The sequence below is a fragment of the Xenopus laevis genome, chromosome 4S (assembly GCF_017654675.1).
Source record: "Xenopus laevis strain J_2021 chromosome 4S, Xenopus_laevis_v10.1, whole genome shotgun sequence".
Taxonomy (NCBI): domain Eukaryota; kingdom Metazoa; phylum Chordata; class Amphibia; order Anura; family Pipidae; genus Xenopus; species Xenopus laevis.
In genome coordinates this window covers 132,047,567-132,062,324 of record NC_054378.1, presented here as the reverse complement: position 1 = coordinate 132,062,324, position 14,758 = coordinate 132,047,567, and the positions used below count along the sequence as shown (strand labels likewise).

General features: G+C 44.0%; 1 protein-coding gene across 2 annotated transcripts in view; it reads right to left on the bottom strand.

Moving 5' to 3' along the window:
* Positions 1-14,758, bottom strand: part of syn2.S (synapsin II S homeolog) — an 85,204-nt gene that overhangs the window by 12,879 nt on the left and 57,567 nt on the right. For both annotated transcript variants that reach the window (XM_041591437.1, NM_001095902.1), the window contains 5 exon segments: positions 12,235-12,297; positions 9,904-10,046; positions 9,298-9,372; positions 6,402-6,504; positions 1,581-1,718 (listed from right to left, as the gene is read on the bottom strand). In XM_041591437.1, the coding sequence (XP_041447371.1) occupies positions 1,581-1,718; positions 6,402-6,504; positions 9,298-9,372; positions 9,904-10,046; positions 12,235-12,297 (522 nt within the window).

The window sequence follows — 14,758 nt, the reverse complement described above, 5'->3', positions numbered from 1 at the left end:
GAATCTGAGCTGAATGCTGAGGATCAATTACAAACTCACTGAACAGTTATGTCCCATGTGGCCCCCCTTATAGTCACTGACTAACTCAGAGTTAGAGAGCTGAAAAGCAGGAAGTAGTGTTCTGGCTATTATGTTACACATCCAGTCACTCCAGCCTTTATACATTACATTTTTGCCTAACTAACTATATTAGATACATTTATTATTTTGCACAGACTATTTATTTACCCAGTTTTTATTTTTACCCTGAACTGTTCCTTTAAAGCCACCAGCCCACACTCCAACAAGTCTTACCTGTTACCTCTTTCCCAGCATGCACTCCCACTTCCTCCTGACCTCTCTGAGCAAACGGCTTCCTGTCCATGTGACCTCCCAGCCCCACCCCTTCAGGCCTGCAGCTTCCAGCATTATCAGAGCTCTTGTCACAGGTGAGTGAAGGGGAGGAGGAAAAGATCAAGTAGGGAGAGGGTGAAATAGTTAAAAGAGGGGCAAGTGAAGAACAAGAGGAAGTGCGTTACCAAGAAGAGGAGAGGGATATGAGCTGGGGAAATACATGAAGCAGGTGAGTGAATTAGAGAGAGAGGAGAGACAGTAGCTCTAGGGGTTGGCAGGAAGTGAGTGAGGGAGAGGAGGAAATAGGTTTTGCCTTGGCAGGAAGTGAGAGGAGGAATAGTTAAGGGATAGGAGGAAGGTAAAAAAGCAGAGCAGGAAGTGAGTAAGAGATGGGGGATAGTTTCAGTGTAAAAATAAAAACTGGGTAAATAAATAGGCTGTGCAAAATAAACAATGTTTCTAATATAGTCAGTTAGGCAAAAATGTAATATATAAAGACTGGAGTGAGTGGATGTGTAACATAATAGCCAGAACACTACTTCCTGCTTTTCAGCTCTCTTGCTTTCCACTGATTGGTTACCAGGCAGTAACCAATCAGAGACTTGAGGGAGGGGCACATGGGACATAACTGTTGCTTTTGAATCTGAGCTGAATGCTGAGGATCAATTACAAACTCACTGAACAGTTATGTCCCATGTGACTCCCCTTATAGTCACTGACTAACTCAGAGTTAGAGAGCTGAAAAGCAGGAAGTAGTAGACAAAAGATCCATTGGTATTGTAATTACACACAAACCCAAACAACCCCCCGTCAGTGTAATAAATAGCGAGTGTTTATGTTGCCAGAGCCACTTGCCAGAGCCCACAGATATAATATAATATAATATAACATATAAATAACTGCACAGTAATGATGTGATTTACCCAAATGGGAGCCAATCAGGTGTTGGATAGTTATCAGGAGACTGTAAGAACAGAGCCCCCATCACATGATTTAATGATATAATTATAAACTACCCGGGACCCTCCGGACGTTCCTAAGTCTTAACTCCCAGCACCCTCCTCAGATGCAGGAGGGCCCCAGACTTGTGTAAGTGCCACAGAGATGAGAACAAAGGAAAATCCAGCACATCCCGACTTTTCCCATTGAGAAGGAATATTATTCGCGCATGTGGGACCCCAACACAACTTCATTGTGATGTTAATTCTGTTTCTAACCACAAAAACCACTACAGAGAAGGTTCTGACCTGAGGTTGCTGAGTTGCAGTTGGTCTCAGAGGAGATTTGGACAGAAGCTGATTCATCTTATTCACCACCAAGTCTGCAATGAGCTGCCGGTCTTCTGCCTGGTGGTCCCCGATGACGGGCAAAGTGCAGTCCATTACCTGCAGAGCAACAACAATTATTCACCTTTATTTATTCTGCTCAGAGATGGAGCAACAACGTCCCTGGGTCCCAGAGAGATATGTGTAGCCCAGGGGTTCCCAGCGGCCCATTCACTTTCAATACTGTCAGTTAGAGATGTCGCGAACTGTTCGCCGGCGAACTTGTTCGCGCTCGCCGGAAGTTCGCGAACGTCGCGCGACGTTCGCCATTTTGGGTTCGCCATTGTTGGCGCTTTTTTTTGCCCTCTCACCCCAGACCAGCAGGTACATGGCAGCCAATCAGGAAGCTCTCCCCTGGACCACTCCCCTTCCCTATAAAAACCGAAGCCCTGCAGCGTTTTTTCACTCTGCCTGTGTGTGCTGAAGAGATAGTGTAGGGAGAGAGCTGCTGCCTGTTAGTGATTTCAGGGACAGTTGAAAGTTTGCTGGCTAGTAATCGTTTTGATACTGCTCTGTTATTGGAGGGACAGAAGTCTGCAGGGGTTTGAGGGACATTTAAGCTTAGGTAGCTTTGCTGGCTAGTAATCTACCTTCTACTGCAGTGCTCTGTATGTAGCTGCAGTGGGCAGCTGTCCTGCTTCTGATCTCATCTGCTGACTGCTGCAATAACAGTAGTCCTTGTAAGGACTGCTTTTATTTATTTTTTTGTTGTTTTACTACTACTACTACTACTACTATAAGAGCCCAGTGCTATTAGTCTAGCAGTGTTGGGGAGTGGGACTGGTGTGCTAATCTGCTGCTCCTAGTAGTTCAGCAGCACCAACTTTAATTTTTTTTTTTTAATATTCATTTTTTTTTTATTTTACTTTTTTTTATTTTACTACCGCTGTAGTAGTGTATAAGTTGACCTTTTAGGCATTATTTGCCCTGTAGGCATTATTTGCACACTGTTTTCTTCAACCCGCCATCTAGCTGTGTGACCTTGTTCACATTCTGTCTAAATATCCATAATATTACCGTCTCCAGAAAAAACACCGGAGTGACTTTTTTCAAGCAGCATTCATATATTTTACGTAATCCGTATCCACCGCTGTAGTAGTGTATACGTTGACCTTGTAGGCATTATTTGCACAGTGTTTTCTTCAACCCGCCATCTAGCTGTGTGACCTTGTTCACATTCTGTCTAAATATCCATAATATTACCGTCTCCAGAAAAAACACCGGAGTGACTTTTTTCAAGCAGCCATAATATATTTTACGTAATCCGTATCCACCGCTGTAGTAGTGTATACGTTGACCTTGTAGGCATTGTTTGCCCAGTTTTTTTGGCCGCAGCCACTGAAGCACAGAGGCCAGAAAAAATATGCCATATAAATGCTGAAAATAGTCATTTTTTGCCATACGTTGACTCAACGTATATGGCAAAAAATGACTATTTTCAGCATTTATATGGCATATTTTTTCTGGCAACTGTGCTTCAGTGGCTGCGACCAAAAAAACTGGGCAAACAATGCCTACAAGGTCAACGTATGGCAAAAAATGACTATTTTCAGCATTTATATGGCATATTTTTTCTGGCAACTGTGCTTCAGTGGCTGCAACCAAAAAAACTGGGCAAACAATGTCTACAAGGTCAACGTATGGCGAAAAATGACTATTTTCAGCATTTATATGGCATATTTTTTCTGGCAACTGTGCTTCAGTGGCTGCGTCCAAAAAAACTGGGCAAACAATGCCTACAAGGTCAACGTATGGCAGTTGTTTAAAGAGAACAGTAGATTACTAGCCAGCAAAGCTACCTAAGCTAAAATGTCCCTCAAATCCCTGCAGACTTCTGTCCCTCCAATACAGAGCAGTATCAAGCAGATTACTAGCCAGCAAACTTACTATCATCTGTCCCTGAAATCACTAACAGCTCTCCCCCTACACTATCTCTTCCAAGCACACACAGGCAGATTTTTCAGATACATTTTTGCCCTTGATCCCCCTCTGGCATGCCACTGTCCAGGTCGTTGCACCCTTTAAACAACTTTAAAATCATTTTTCTGGCCAGAAATTTTTTTTTTAGATGTTAAAGTTCGCCTTCCCATTGAAGTCTATGGGGTTCGCGAACCGTTCGCGAACCGCTCGCGTTTTTGCGCAAGTTCGCGAATATGTTCGCGAACTTTTTTTCCGACGTTCGCTACATCCCTACTGTCAGTTCAGGGGGGCTGGAGTGTAACTGTCGTTCTACTTCAACATTTTGGAAACAGAAAGAGGGACAAAAAGATTTGATGTGCGTAATGTGGAGTGTTTAGTCTTAATTACTGTCCCCTTCTGACACAATTTGGCAGGTTATGAAAGTTTAAACACATTTCGGTGGTTTTTATATGTAATTACAGCTTTGCTAATGAAGGTGAAGGTAAGCTGTGTAAGTTCTTATCTAAAACTGTTGCAAAAGTATGTTAAGTATGTTATTCTGGTCTCTCTGCCAAGAGCCAATTAAGTTAGAAACTTTGTATCTGTTTCTGGCTGTTCAGTGAAGGAGATCAAAGAGAAACTCTGGAAATATCAGATCCGGGATTGCTGGTTGAACGGTCAAAAGCGGGACTGTCCTGCTCAAAACGGGGCAGTTGGGAGGTAGTAGGGGCCAATATCAGTATTACACAAAGAAAAAGAGGGTTGAAAACTGCCCCAGCCCAGGGGGACTTCTGCAGGGGCTCATTGGAGGGACAATAGAGAGGGGGGGCTGGAGATTTAGGAAAAAATGTCTTTAACCCTTAACTGACACAAGAGCAGGATCCTTGTCACTCAGCTGTAGAACGAGGTCTCCTTCTTTATCTGCCCCGAGACTCACCCCCAGGGGCACTTTACTTATATCCAGACGTGGTGGTTTCCCATTGAGCCCCCCCCTCACATCTGCCCATAGAACTGACTGGTTCAGTAATTACACCCGGCGCCAGGAGGAGGGCAACACGGGGGGCTGTATTTATAGCCCCAGTACTAAGCAAATAAACCTGAGGGAATTTATAGCTCAACCGTCTCCAGTCCATTAAATATCATTTGCTGTTAATTACACAACTGCCCAAATATTAATCTGTCTCTGTATTTAGCAACCGCCAGCTCTCCCCCCAACCCCCCAATCTTGTTTGTACGGAGCAGGGGGAGGGTCGGATGAAGAGACTTATGCGTTTATTTCCCTCAATATATTTGTCTAATGGAAATATTGAGTTAAATTCAGTATTATTTCTTCCCAACACATGTTTCAGTTTCACCCTTGTGTAAATCTCCATTGTTCTCAATCTCTCTCAAATGTTGTGATCCCAATGCCACAATCCACTAGTGATGCCTTGAAACTCCCACTGAAATCAGATCTAAAGATCTCTTGTTGTAACAGTGTTGTACAGTATATACTCAATATCATCATATAATAAAGGGATCCTTCCCAACGGCCCTAATCGTGGATCTGCTGTCCCTGCTGTAAAGCAACATAGGACTGTTGATGAGGAGGGAGGAGAGACTAGAAATGATGTAGAGATCCATGTGTTTGTGAAGCAGCTGTGGGAGGGGGGTCAGCGACCCTGTAACTGATTCATGAGTTGATCCATGTGTTTGTCCCTGCTGAGCAGAATCCCTGAGTGACATTAAAGGCAACTGTTAGAATTGATACAATAGTTACACTTATATTCCCCATAGATCCTACTGAGAAATGGATCAACTAATGGGCAGCCAATTGAAACCTGCCCCTGGATCACTCAGCTGCCCCACTCACAATCAATGGTCATAAATAAAAAATTGAAAGTAATTGGAATAAAATCATTATTTGTGGTGAACATCCCCTTTATAATGATGTGCTTGGGGGGGGCATCATTTACTTGGGAGGCCTACGCCCCATGGTCCTAGTGCCCACCTGAGCACCCCCTCCCTCACATCCCCAGTGCACCTTATATTGTGTGGGGTGGGTGACGTCTCCCCTCAAATTTTACTGCCCTAATCCCGGGCCCTTTAGCCTTGGCACAAATCCAACCCTGAGGCCATGCGTCTCACTGTATAGAATGTATTTAGGGTGCAGGTACCCCATTCCCTCTCCGCCTAAATAAAGGGGCAGGTTGGAGGGGAGAATTATCAAGAGAAATAAAAGAAGCGAATGGGAAATTTGCCGCTGGCTGCGCAGATGAATCACTGATGCACCTCATGCCCCATGTCACTCTGATAAATAACTGCCATTAATCCCATTATCAACTCATGGACCTCAATGGCTATTTAGTGACTTTAGGGAGTCAGGTGACCTCCCCCCAAAAACTTAGGGGGTCTCTTATCTCTCAGCAGGGGCAGTGATCGTATGGCAACGGTGATTGTGTGCGGCGAATGGAGAGAAAGTATATGGAGAATTCCTTTATTAGGAAATAGATTATTAGATCCTGTTTATTAGCACCCTTAAATCCTACCACTCCCCAAGAGCATGTCCCTCCCCCTTATTATTACTATTATTAATAATAATGTGCAGCTAGACGCAGGACTGACGCTCGCATGTCGTCGGGTGCAGGGAGACTGCACAAGTGGGAGGAGTCTTATGGTTTCTCTGACAGACACAACAGGCACTGTCCCTTTAATTCGGCTGTTTTGCTCTGGGTTGGTGTTTCAGTGAAACGAAAGATCAAAATATTTACGTAGGGAAAATAAAGAAATAATTAATTTACTCCGGGGGAGTCGCAATGTGCCTGGAGCTAAAAATATTCAAGCGACTCATTGGCTGCCTCTTACCTCCATTATATAATCCTTCCCGTCTTTCCCATGCACGACCTTCACGGCACAAACATCCAGCCCCCCGAAAATTTCAGAACACGTGTCCACCCACAGTTTGTACCTGTAGCCAAAGAGAATTGTCCAATGAGCCAGCGGCATCAAGTGTCCCCCCCAAACACTCATTGGGGTTCATTAGCACTGGGGCAGAAACCATGGCAACCAATCAGCAAGGGCCTTTTTTACAGCCAGCTGCAGGTAGAGAGATGAAGGCATAAACTGGATTGGTTGCCATGGGTTACTGCCCAGTGTTGATAAATGACGCACAATTGTCTTTCTGCCACCCACCTACTAACCTGCTGCTGAACTGGACCCAAAGCTAGCCCTCTAATGACATCAGCAAAGGGGCAAAATCAATATCTGGAAGGGCCATTAAGAAAACAAAAGAGACTCACTTGGTCCATCTTGAACCCTAATTTATAGAGACAGTTTGCAGCTGGTCCTCACTTCTTATTATTTGGGTTGTTTTTTTTTTACTTATTTAACTGTGTGTTCAGCAGCTCTTCAGTTGGGAATTTCAGCAGCTACCTGGTTGCTAGGGTGCAAATTACCCTAGCAACCGGGCATTGTTGTGATCAAGAGTCAGGAAGATGAACAAGAGGGGGTCTGTATAGGAAACAATATATAAAAATGAATCGAGCAGAGAAAAATGCTGGAACGCGTCAGAAGAAGGTGGTAAATACAGGTATGGGATCTATAATCCAGAATGCTTGAGACCTGGGGCTTTACGGATAATGGATCTTTCCATAATTTGGATCTTCCTATGTTGTGTCTACTAGAAAGTCATATAAACATGAAATAAACCCAATAGTCTGGTTTTGCTTCCAATAAGGATTAATTATATCTTAGTTGGGATCAAGTACAAGCGACTGTTTTATTATTACACAGAAAAAGGAAATTGTTTATAAAATTCTGGATTATTTTGGATAAAATGGAGTCTATGGGAGACGGCCTTTCTGTAGTTCGGAGCTTTCCGCATATCGGATCCCATACCTGCACAGCAGCTCAATGTGATGTTGTGTCTGGGTGTTTGATCACCTGGATTTTATATCACAAAGTTCCCTTTAAAGCAATTTCCCCTGGGAGTTCATGTTCCGTTAAAGTTCTGTCTGTCGGGTCAGAAGGAAATTGTGGGTTTTTCTCTCTGCGGCACAAGTTGCTGAAACATTCGGCTCTTGACTTGTCTATTGTGGCTGAGGATAAACAGCGGCCGGGGGTTCTGTATCTGTTGCCTCATTCTGCTTCTCACTGTTACTGAAACACCTTCTTGTTCAATGAGCAAATATTTATCCACAATATCCTGCGCCCCAGTTCTGTGCCCACTCCATTCTAAACTGCTGGGGTCACACACTCGGGTCACACACTGGGGCCACACACTGGGGTCACACACACTGGGGCCACACACTGGGGTCACACACACTGGGGTCACACACTGGGGTCACACACTGGGGCCACACACTGGGGTCACACACACTGGGGTCACACACTGGGGCCACACACTGGGGTCACACACACTCGGGTCACACACTGGGGTCACACACTGGGGCCACACACTGGGGTCACACACACTAGGATCACACATCGAGGGTCTCACACACTGCCGTCACACACACACTGGGGTCACACACACACTGGGGTCACACACTGGGGTCACACACACTGGGATCACACATCGAGGGTCTCACACACTGCGGTCACACACACACTGGGGTCACATACTGGGGTCACACATCGGGGTCACACACACTCAGGTCACACATCGAGGGTCACACACTGGGGCCACACACTGGGGTCACACACACTGGGATCACACATCGAGGGTCTCACACACTGCCGTCACACACACACTGGGGTCACACATCGAGGGTCACACACTGGGGTCACAAACTGGGGCCACACATCGAGGGTCACACACACTAGGGTCACACATCGAGGGTCACACACTGGGGTCACACACACTGGGGTCACACACACTGGGGTCACACATCGAGGGTCACACACTGGGGTCACACACACTGGGGTCACACATCGAGGGTCACACACACTGGGGTCACACACACTGGGGTCACACACTCAGGTCACACATCGAGGGTCACACACACTGGGGTCACACACACTCGGGTCACACACTCGGGTCACACATTGAGGGTCACACACTGGGGTCACACACACTGGGGTCACACACTGGGGCCACACACTCGGATCACACATCAAGGGTCACACACTGGGGTCACACACACTGGGGTCACACAGTTAGTAAGTGTCAGCTCCTGTGCAGCAGTACAAACTCTGCATGTTAGTGGGGGCTGATCCTACAGACCAAGCCCTGGATTTATTCTCGGGGTGCGCTGGTGACTTTATCTATATTATACAGACACTGGGGGGATGACTAGTGGGATAACAGTAAAATTACTGCATTTTCCAATTAATAGATATTTATTTATTGGAAATTAGAATCAGTGTCGGATTGGCCTTCCGGGTACCAGAACTTGACCCCAGTGGGCCCTTTGCACAAATAATTAACTCTTTTCTACCTTTTCTGGGTTTTGCTTGTGTTTCATGTATTCCCAGCAGTGGGACAGAGAGGAAAGAGTTAAAGAGTCAGTGATGGGACAAGAGCCACAAAAAATAAAAACCAACTGCAAATTGTCTCAGAATATCTCTGCATCAGACTAACAGCTCATTTAAAGGGGAACAAACCCCTTTACTCACTGACATTTGAGCAATGAACCAGGTTTATCTCAATAAGAATAAGAGGTTTTGGGGCTCCGGCTGGAGGGCCCTTGGTGTCACAGTCTCCCAAATAACTGCCCACTGCTTTTATATTAATGGCCCCCACTTATGTATAAACATTCACCTTTCTGACATGGCAACTTGCTCCAACATGGCGGAACCTGCGCTCGTCTTCCAGTTCCCAGACATGGAGGTCCTCCTGCCAATGAGAGGAGAGGATTACTAATGGGATTAGAGGATTAGTGGGAGGCACATAATAAATGTGACAATGTGATTGGTCACACATTTTAATAAGAAAAATACACCAATGTTCCATGGTTAAAGGGGAACAACAACCAAAAACCGAATTTGTATACTTTGGGGGGCTAATTTCCAGTACCCATTCATTATACATTTCACTGGTCTCACAGTATATCTGTCTCTTTCTTTTGTCTGGTTCTGACTTTTGAAACGATTCAGGAGTCAGAACCAGCAGTGCAGAGAACAGAAAGGAGAGACAGACAGACAGACCCCCGGCCCACAGGTAAAAGAGCATCTTCAGGGGGGGTTCCTTACAACTCTAGAGGAATTAGACCCCTCGGTTGTAGGCAGTGGGGGGCAAGGACTGTCCTACCTGTGGGCAAGAAGCGGGGGGCAGAAGACGTCAGCAGTGGGTGGACAGGGGACCATGTAAAAATCACTGAGCACCAAAAATAGTTTTTTTGGGGGGCAGAGTTACCCCAAAACTTACATGTAGGCCTTGTAGTTACTTCCAATCTTCTGAATCCTGACGTCGTATTTAGCGTCGATGAAGGGCTCGGTGGTGGCGTAAGTCTGGGTGAGGGCGACAACACTGGCGATGTCCTGGAAATCATAATGATTCTCCACCTTCACCTGAGATTTGATTGACAGACAACAATACAGGATATTAGTAATGGGCTCCCCCTAAATGATAAACACGGGGCAGGATCATCCAGGCGTTACCATCCATTCCCCACAAATGTAAAGAACTGTCCTATAACTGTTACACAAGGACTCCCTGCAACTTCTATGGCAATTCAGCAACTTCATGGGCTGCCTGCACCCAACCCCCCATTCACTAGTATCAGTAGAATCATAAGTGTTAGCTGAAAGCTGTCACTCAAAGATTAGAAGGACAAGATGGAGACAGTAAGGCAAGACAGAGACAGTAGGGCAAGATGGAAACAGTAGGACAAGATGGAGACAGTTGGGCAAGATGGAAACAGTAGGGCAAGATGGAGACAGTAGGGTAAGATGGAGACAGTAGGACAAGACAAGATGGAAACAGTAGGACAAGATGGAGACAGTAGGACAAGATGAAGACAGTAGGGCAAGACTGAGATGGTAGAGTAAGATGGAGACAGTAGGACAAGATGGAGACAGTAGGACAAGATGGAAACAGTAGGGCAAGAGGGAGACAGTAGGGCAAGACTGAGATGGTAGAGTAAGATGGAGACAGTAGGACAAGATGGAGACAGTAGGACAAGATGGAAACAGTAGGGCAAGATGGAGACAGTAGGGCAAGATGGAGATAGTAGGACAAGATGGAGACAGTAGGACAAGATGGAGACAGTAGAGCAAGATGGAGACAGTAGGACAAGATGGAGACAGTAGGACAAGATGGAAACAGTAGGGCAAGAGGGAGACAGTAGGGAAGACTGAGATGGTAGAGTAAGATGGAGACAGTAGGACAAGATGGAAACAGTAGGACAAGATGGAGACAGTAGGGCAAGATGGAAACAGTAGGGCAAGATGGAGACAGTAGGACAAGATGAAGACAGTAGGGCAAGACTGAGATGGTAGAGTAAGATGGAGACAGTAGGACAAGATGGAGACAGTAGGACAAGATGGAAACAGTAGGGCAAGAGGGAGACAGTAGGGCAAGACTGAGATGGTAGAGTAAGATGGAGACAGTAGGACAAGATGGAGACAGTAGGACAAGATGGAAACAGTAGGGCAAGATGGAGACAGTAGGGCAAGATGGAGATAGTAGGACAAGATGGAGACAGTAGGACAAGATGGAGATAGTAGAGCAAGATGGAGACAGTAGGACAAGATGGAGACAGTAGGACAAGATGGAAACAGTAGGGCAAGAGGGAGACAGTAGGGAAGACTGAGATGGTAGAGTAAGATGGAGACAGTAGGACAAGATGGAAACAGTAGGACAAGATGGAGACAGTAGGGCAAGATGGAAACAGTAGGGCAAGATGGAGACAGTAGGACAAGATGAAGACAGTAGGGCAAGACTGAGATGGTAGAGTAAGATGGAGACAGTAGGACAAGATGGAGACAGTAGGACAAGATGGAAACAGTAGGACAAGATGGAAACAGTAGGGCAAGAGGGAGACAGTAGGGCAAGACTGAGATGGTAGAGTAAGATGGAGACAGTAGGACAAGATGGAAACAGTAGGACAAGATGGAGACAGTAGGGCAAGATGGAAACAGTAGGGCAAGATGGAGACAGTAGGACAAGATGAAGACAGTAGGACAAGATGAAGACAGTAGGGCAAGAGGGAGACAGTAGGGCAAGACTGAGATGGTAGAGTAAGATGGAGACAGTAGGACAAGATGGAGACAGTAAGACAAGATGGAAACATTAGTACAAGATGGAGACAAATGGGCATGATGGAGACAGTAGGACAAGATGGAGACAGTAGGACAAGATGGAGACAGTAGGACAAGATGGAGACCATAGAATAACAACAGAAAGTTCAGCAGTCTGGAAATGCTGCAAATTGCAAATAAGCCACAGGTTGTCTATTTAGGATCCAGTTCTTAAAACACTTGAGGTGCAATGTTTTTGGGGAACTCCCATGAGGTGAATCACTAACTTTCTAACCTGGCCTGGTGCGGCTCCTTATAAAGCCCAATAGCAGGTCTCACTGCACGGCCATGTTTGCATTGTGTTCATTTGTATTGAATCTGCCCCTGAATGAACCCAGATCCACTGGCAGAAACCCAATAATCTGTAACGTCAGACAAATGGCGGATCCTTCACTATTTCCCCAATTTCAGATTATGCAGATTATTATTATTTTTATGGAGCCGCAGGTTTATTTACCTTTCCCATCCCGGCGTGTGCGTGGCCAATCTTCACAACGACTGGAAACGTCGGCATCGCCAGCTGCAAATCCGACAAAAACATCATAAGTATCAATTGGATTCAATATATTTTCTATCAGTGATAATGCAAAACCTGTGTGTGTATTCAGGTGCTGCTCAATCTGGAAACCTTGCTGCAAACCTTTGGTTTTAGTAATTCATATATAGTAGAAAATCAGATGGCACAAAACTTGTCGTTTATTGGGATCCACACACGACATTTCGGAGGTACAACCTCTTTTCTCAATTGCTCGGAATTACACCAATGAGAACATGTGAGAAAGGAGGTTGTACCTCCGAAATGTCGTGTGTGGATCCCAATAAACGACAAGTTTTGTGCCAGAGTGTCTGCCATCTGATTTTCTACTATTTACTAATTATATTTTCTGCCAGTATCAAATCCTGATTTACGTCTGATTCTTACGGCTCCGTAATAAGGAACCATTGTATTCCACCTAAAAATCCAAATTTGTATCACTCATATATTATAAGGGATAATGTACCCCCTACTGTAAATGATAAGGATATTAGAAGTCACTGAGGGGTTGTTCTGTGACCATATAAAGGCACAAGGCTGCAGGCTGAGTTATACAGGGAACTCTGAGTATCACTCATGTATTATAAGGGATAATGTACCCCCTACTGTAAATGATAAGGATATTAGAAGTCACTGAGGGGTTGTTCTGTGACCATATAAAGGCACAAGGCTGCAGGCTGAGTTATACAGGGAACTCTGAGTATCACTCATGTATTATAAGGGATAATGTACCCCTACTGTAAATGATAAGGATATTAGAAGTCACTGAGGGGTTGTTCTGTGACCATATAAAGGCACAAGGCTGCAGGCTGAGTTATACAGGGAACTCTGAGTATCACTCATGTATTATAAGGGATAATGTACCCCTACTGTAAATGATAAGGATATTAGAAGTCACTTGGGGGTTGTTCTGTGACCATATAAAGGCACAAGGCTGCAGGCTGAGTTATACAGGGAACTCTGAGTATCACTCATGTATTATAAGGGATAATGTACCCCCTACTGTAAATGACAAGGATATTAGAAGTCACTGACCTTCCCATATATTTATCTTTATTCCCTATTAATAACATTGGGATCACTGACCTTCCTATATATTTATCTTTATTCCCTATTAATAACATTGGGATCACTGACCTTCCTATATATTTATCTTTATTCCCTATTAATAAACATTGGGATCACTGACCTTCCTATATATTTATCTTTATTCCCTATTAATAACATTGGGATCACTGACCTTCCTATATATTTATCTTTATTCCTATTAATAACATTGGGATCACTGACCTTCCTATATATTTATCTTTATTCCTATTAATAACATGGGATCACTGACCTTCTATATATTTATCTTTATTCCCTATTAATAACATTGGGATCACTGACCTTCCTATATATTTATCTTTATTCCCTATTAATAACATTGGGATCACTGACCTTCCTATATATTTATCTTTATTCCTATTAATAACATTGGGATCACTGACCTTCTTATATATTTATCTTTATTCCCTATTAATAACATTGGGATCACTGACCTTCCTATATATTTATCTTTATTCCCTATTAATAACATTGGGATCACTGACCTTCCTATATATTTATCTTTATTCCCTATTAATAACATTGGGATCACTGACCTTCCTATATATTTATCTTTATTCCCTATTAATAACATTGGGATCACTGACCTTCTTATATATTTATCTTTATTCCCTATTAATAACATTGGGATCACTGACCTTCCTATATATTTATCTTTATTCCCTATTAATAACATTGGGATCACTGACCTTCCTATATATTTCTCTTTATTCCCTATTAATAACATTGGGATCACTGACCTTCCTATATATTTCTCTTTATTCCCTATTAATAACATTGGGATCACTGACCTTCCTATATATTTATCTTTATTCCATATTAATAACATTGGGATCGACCATCGTTTTTACCAACCACGCCGGTAAAATACCGGCTAGGTGGCAACCCTAGTTGCTGGGGTCGGTGACCCCTATTGAATGCTGGGATGATGCAAGACAAGACAGGTTATGAAAGTTTGAACATATTTCTGTGTTTTTTTTCAGTTATTACAGTTTTGCTAATGAAGGTGAATTGCCCTTTAACCTGTGAGTCTGACTTCCCCCAAGGGACCTGTTATCTTATATTGTTACAATTACTTATTTGCTTATCTCAAAATTGTTACAAAAGTATCTTATTTGCAACTGTGGCTGTTCTGGGCTCTCTGCCAAAAGCCAATTAAGTTTGAGATTTTGTTTCTTTTTCTGACCGTTCAGTGCAGAGAAAATCGGGACTTTCCAGTACAAATGAGGGACTGCAGGTTGAGCTGTTAAAAGAGGGACTGTCCCTCTAAAAACGGGACAGTTGGGAGGTATGGCCCATGTGGCTTAAAGTGAACTGTGGGAGTTGTAGTTGAGCAATA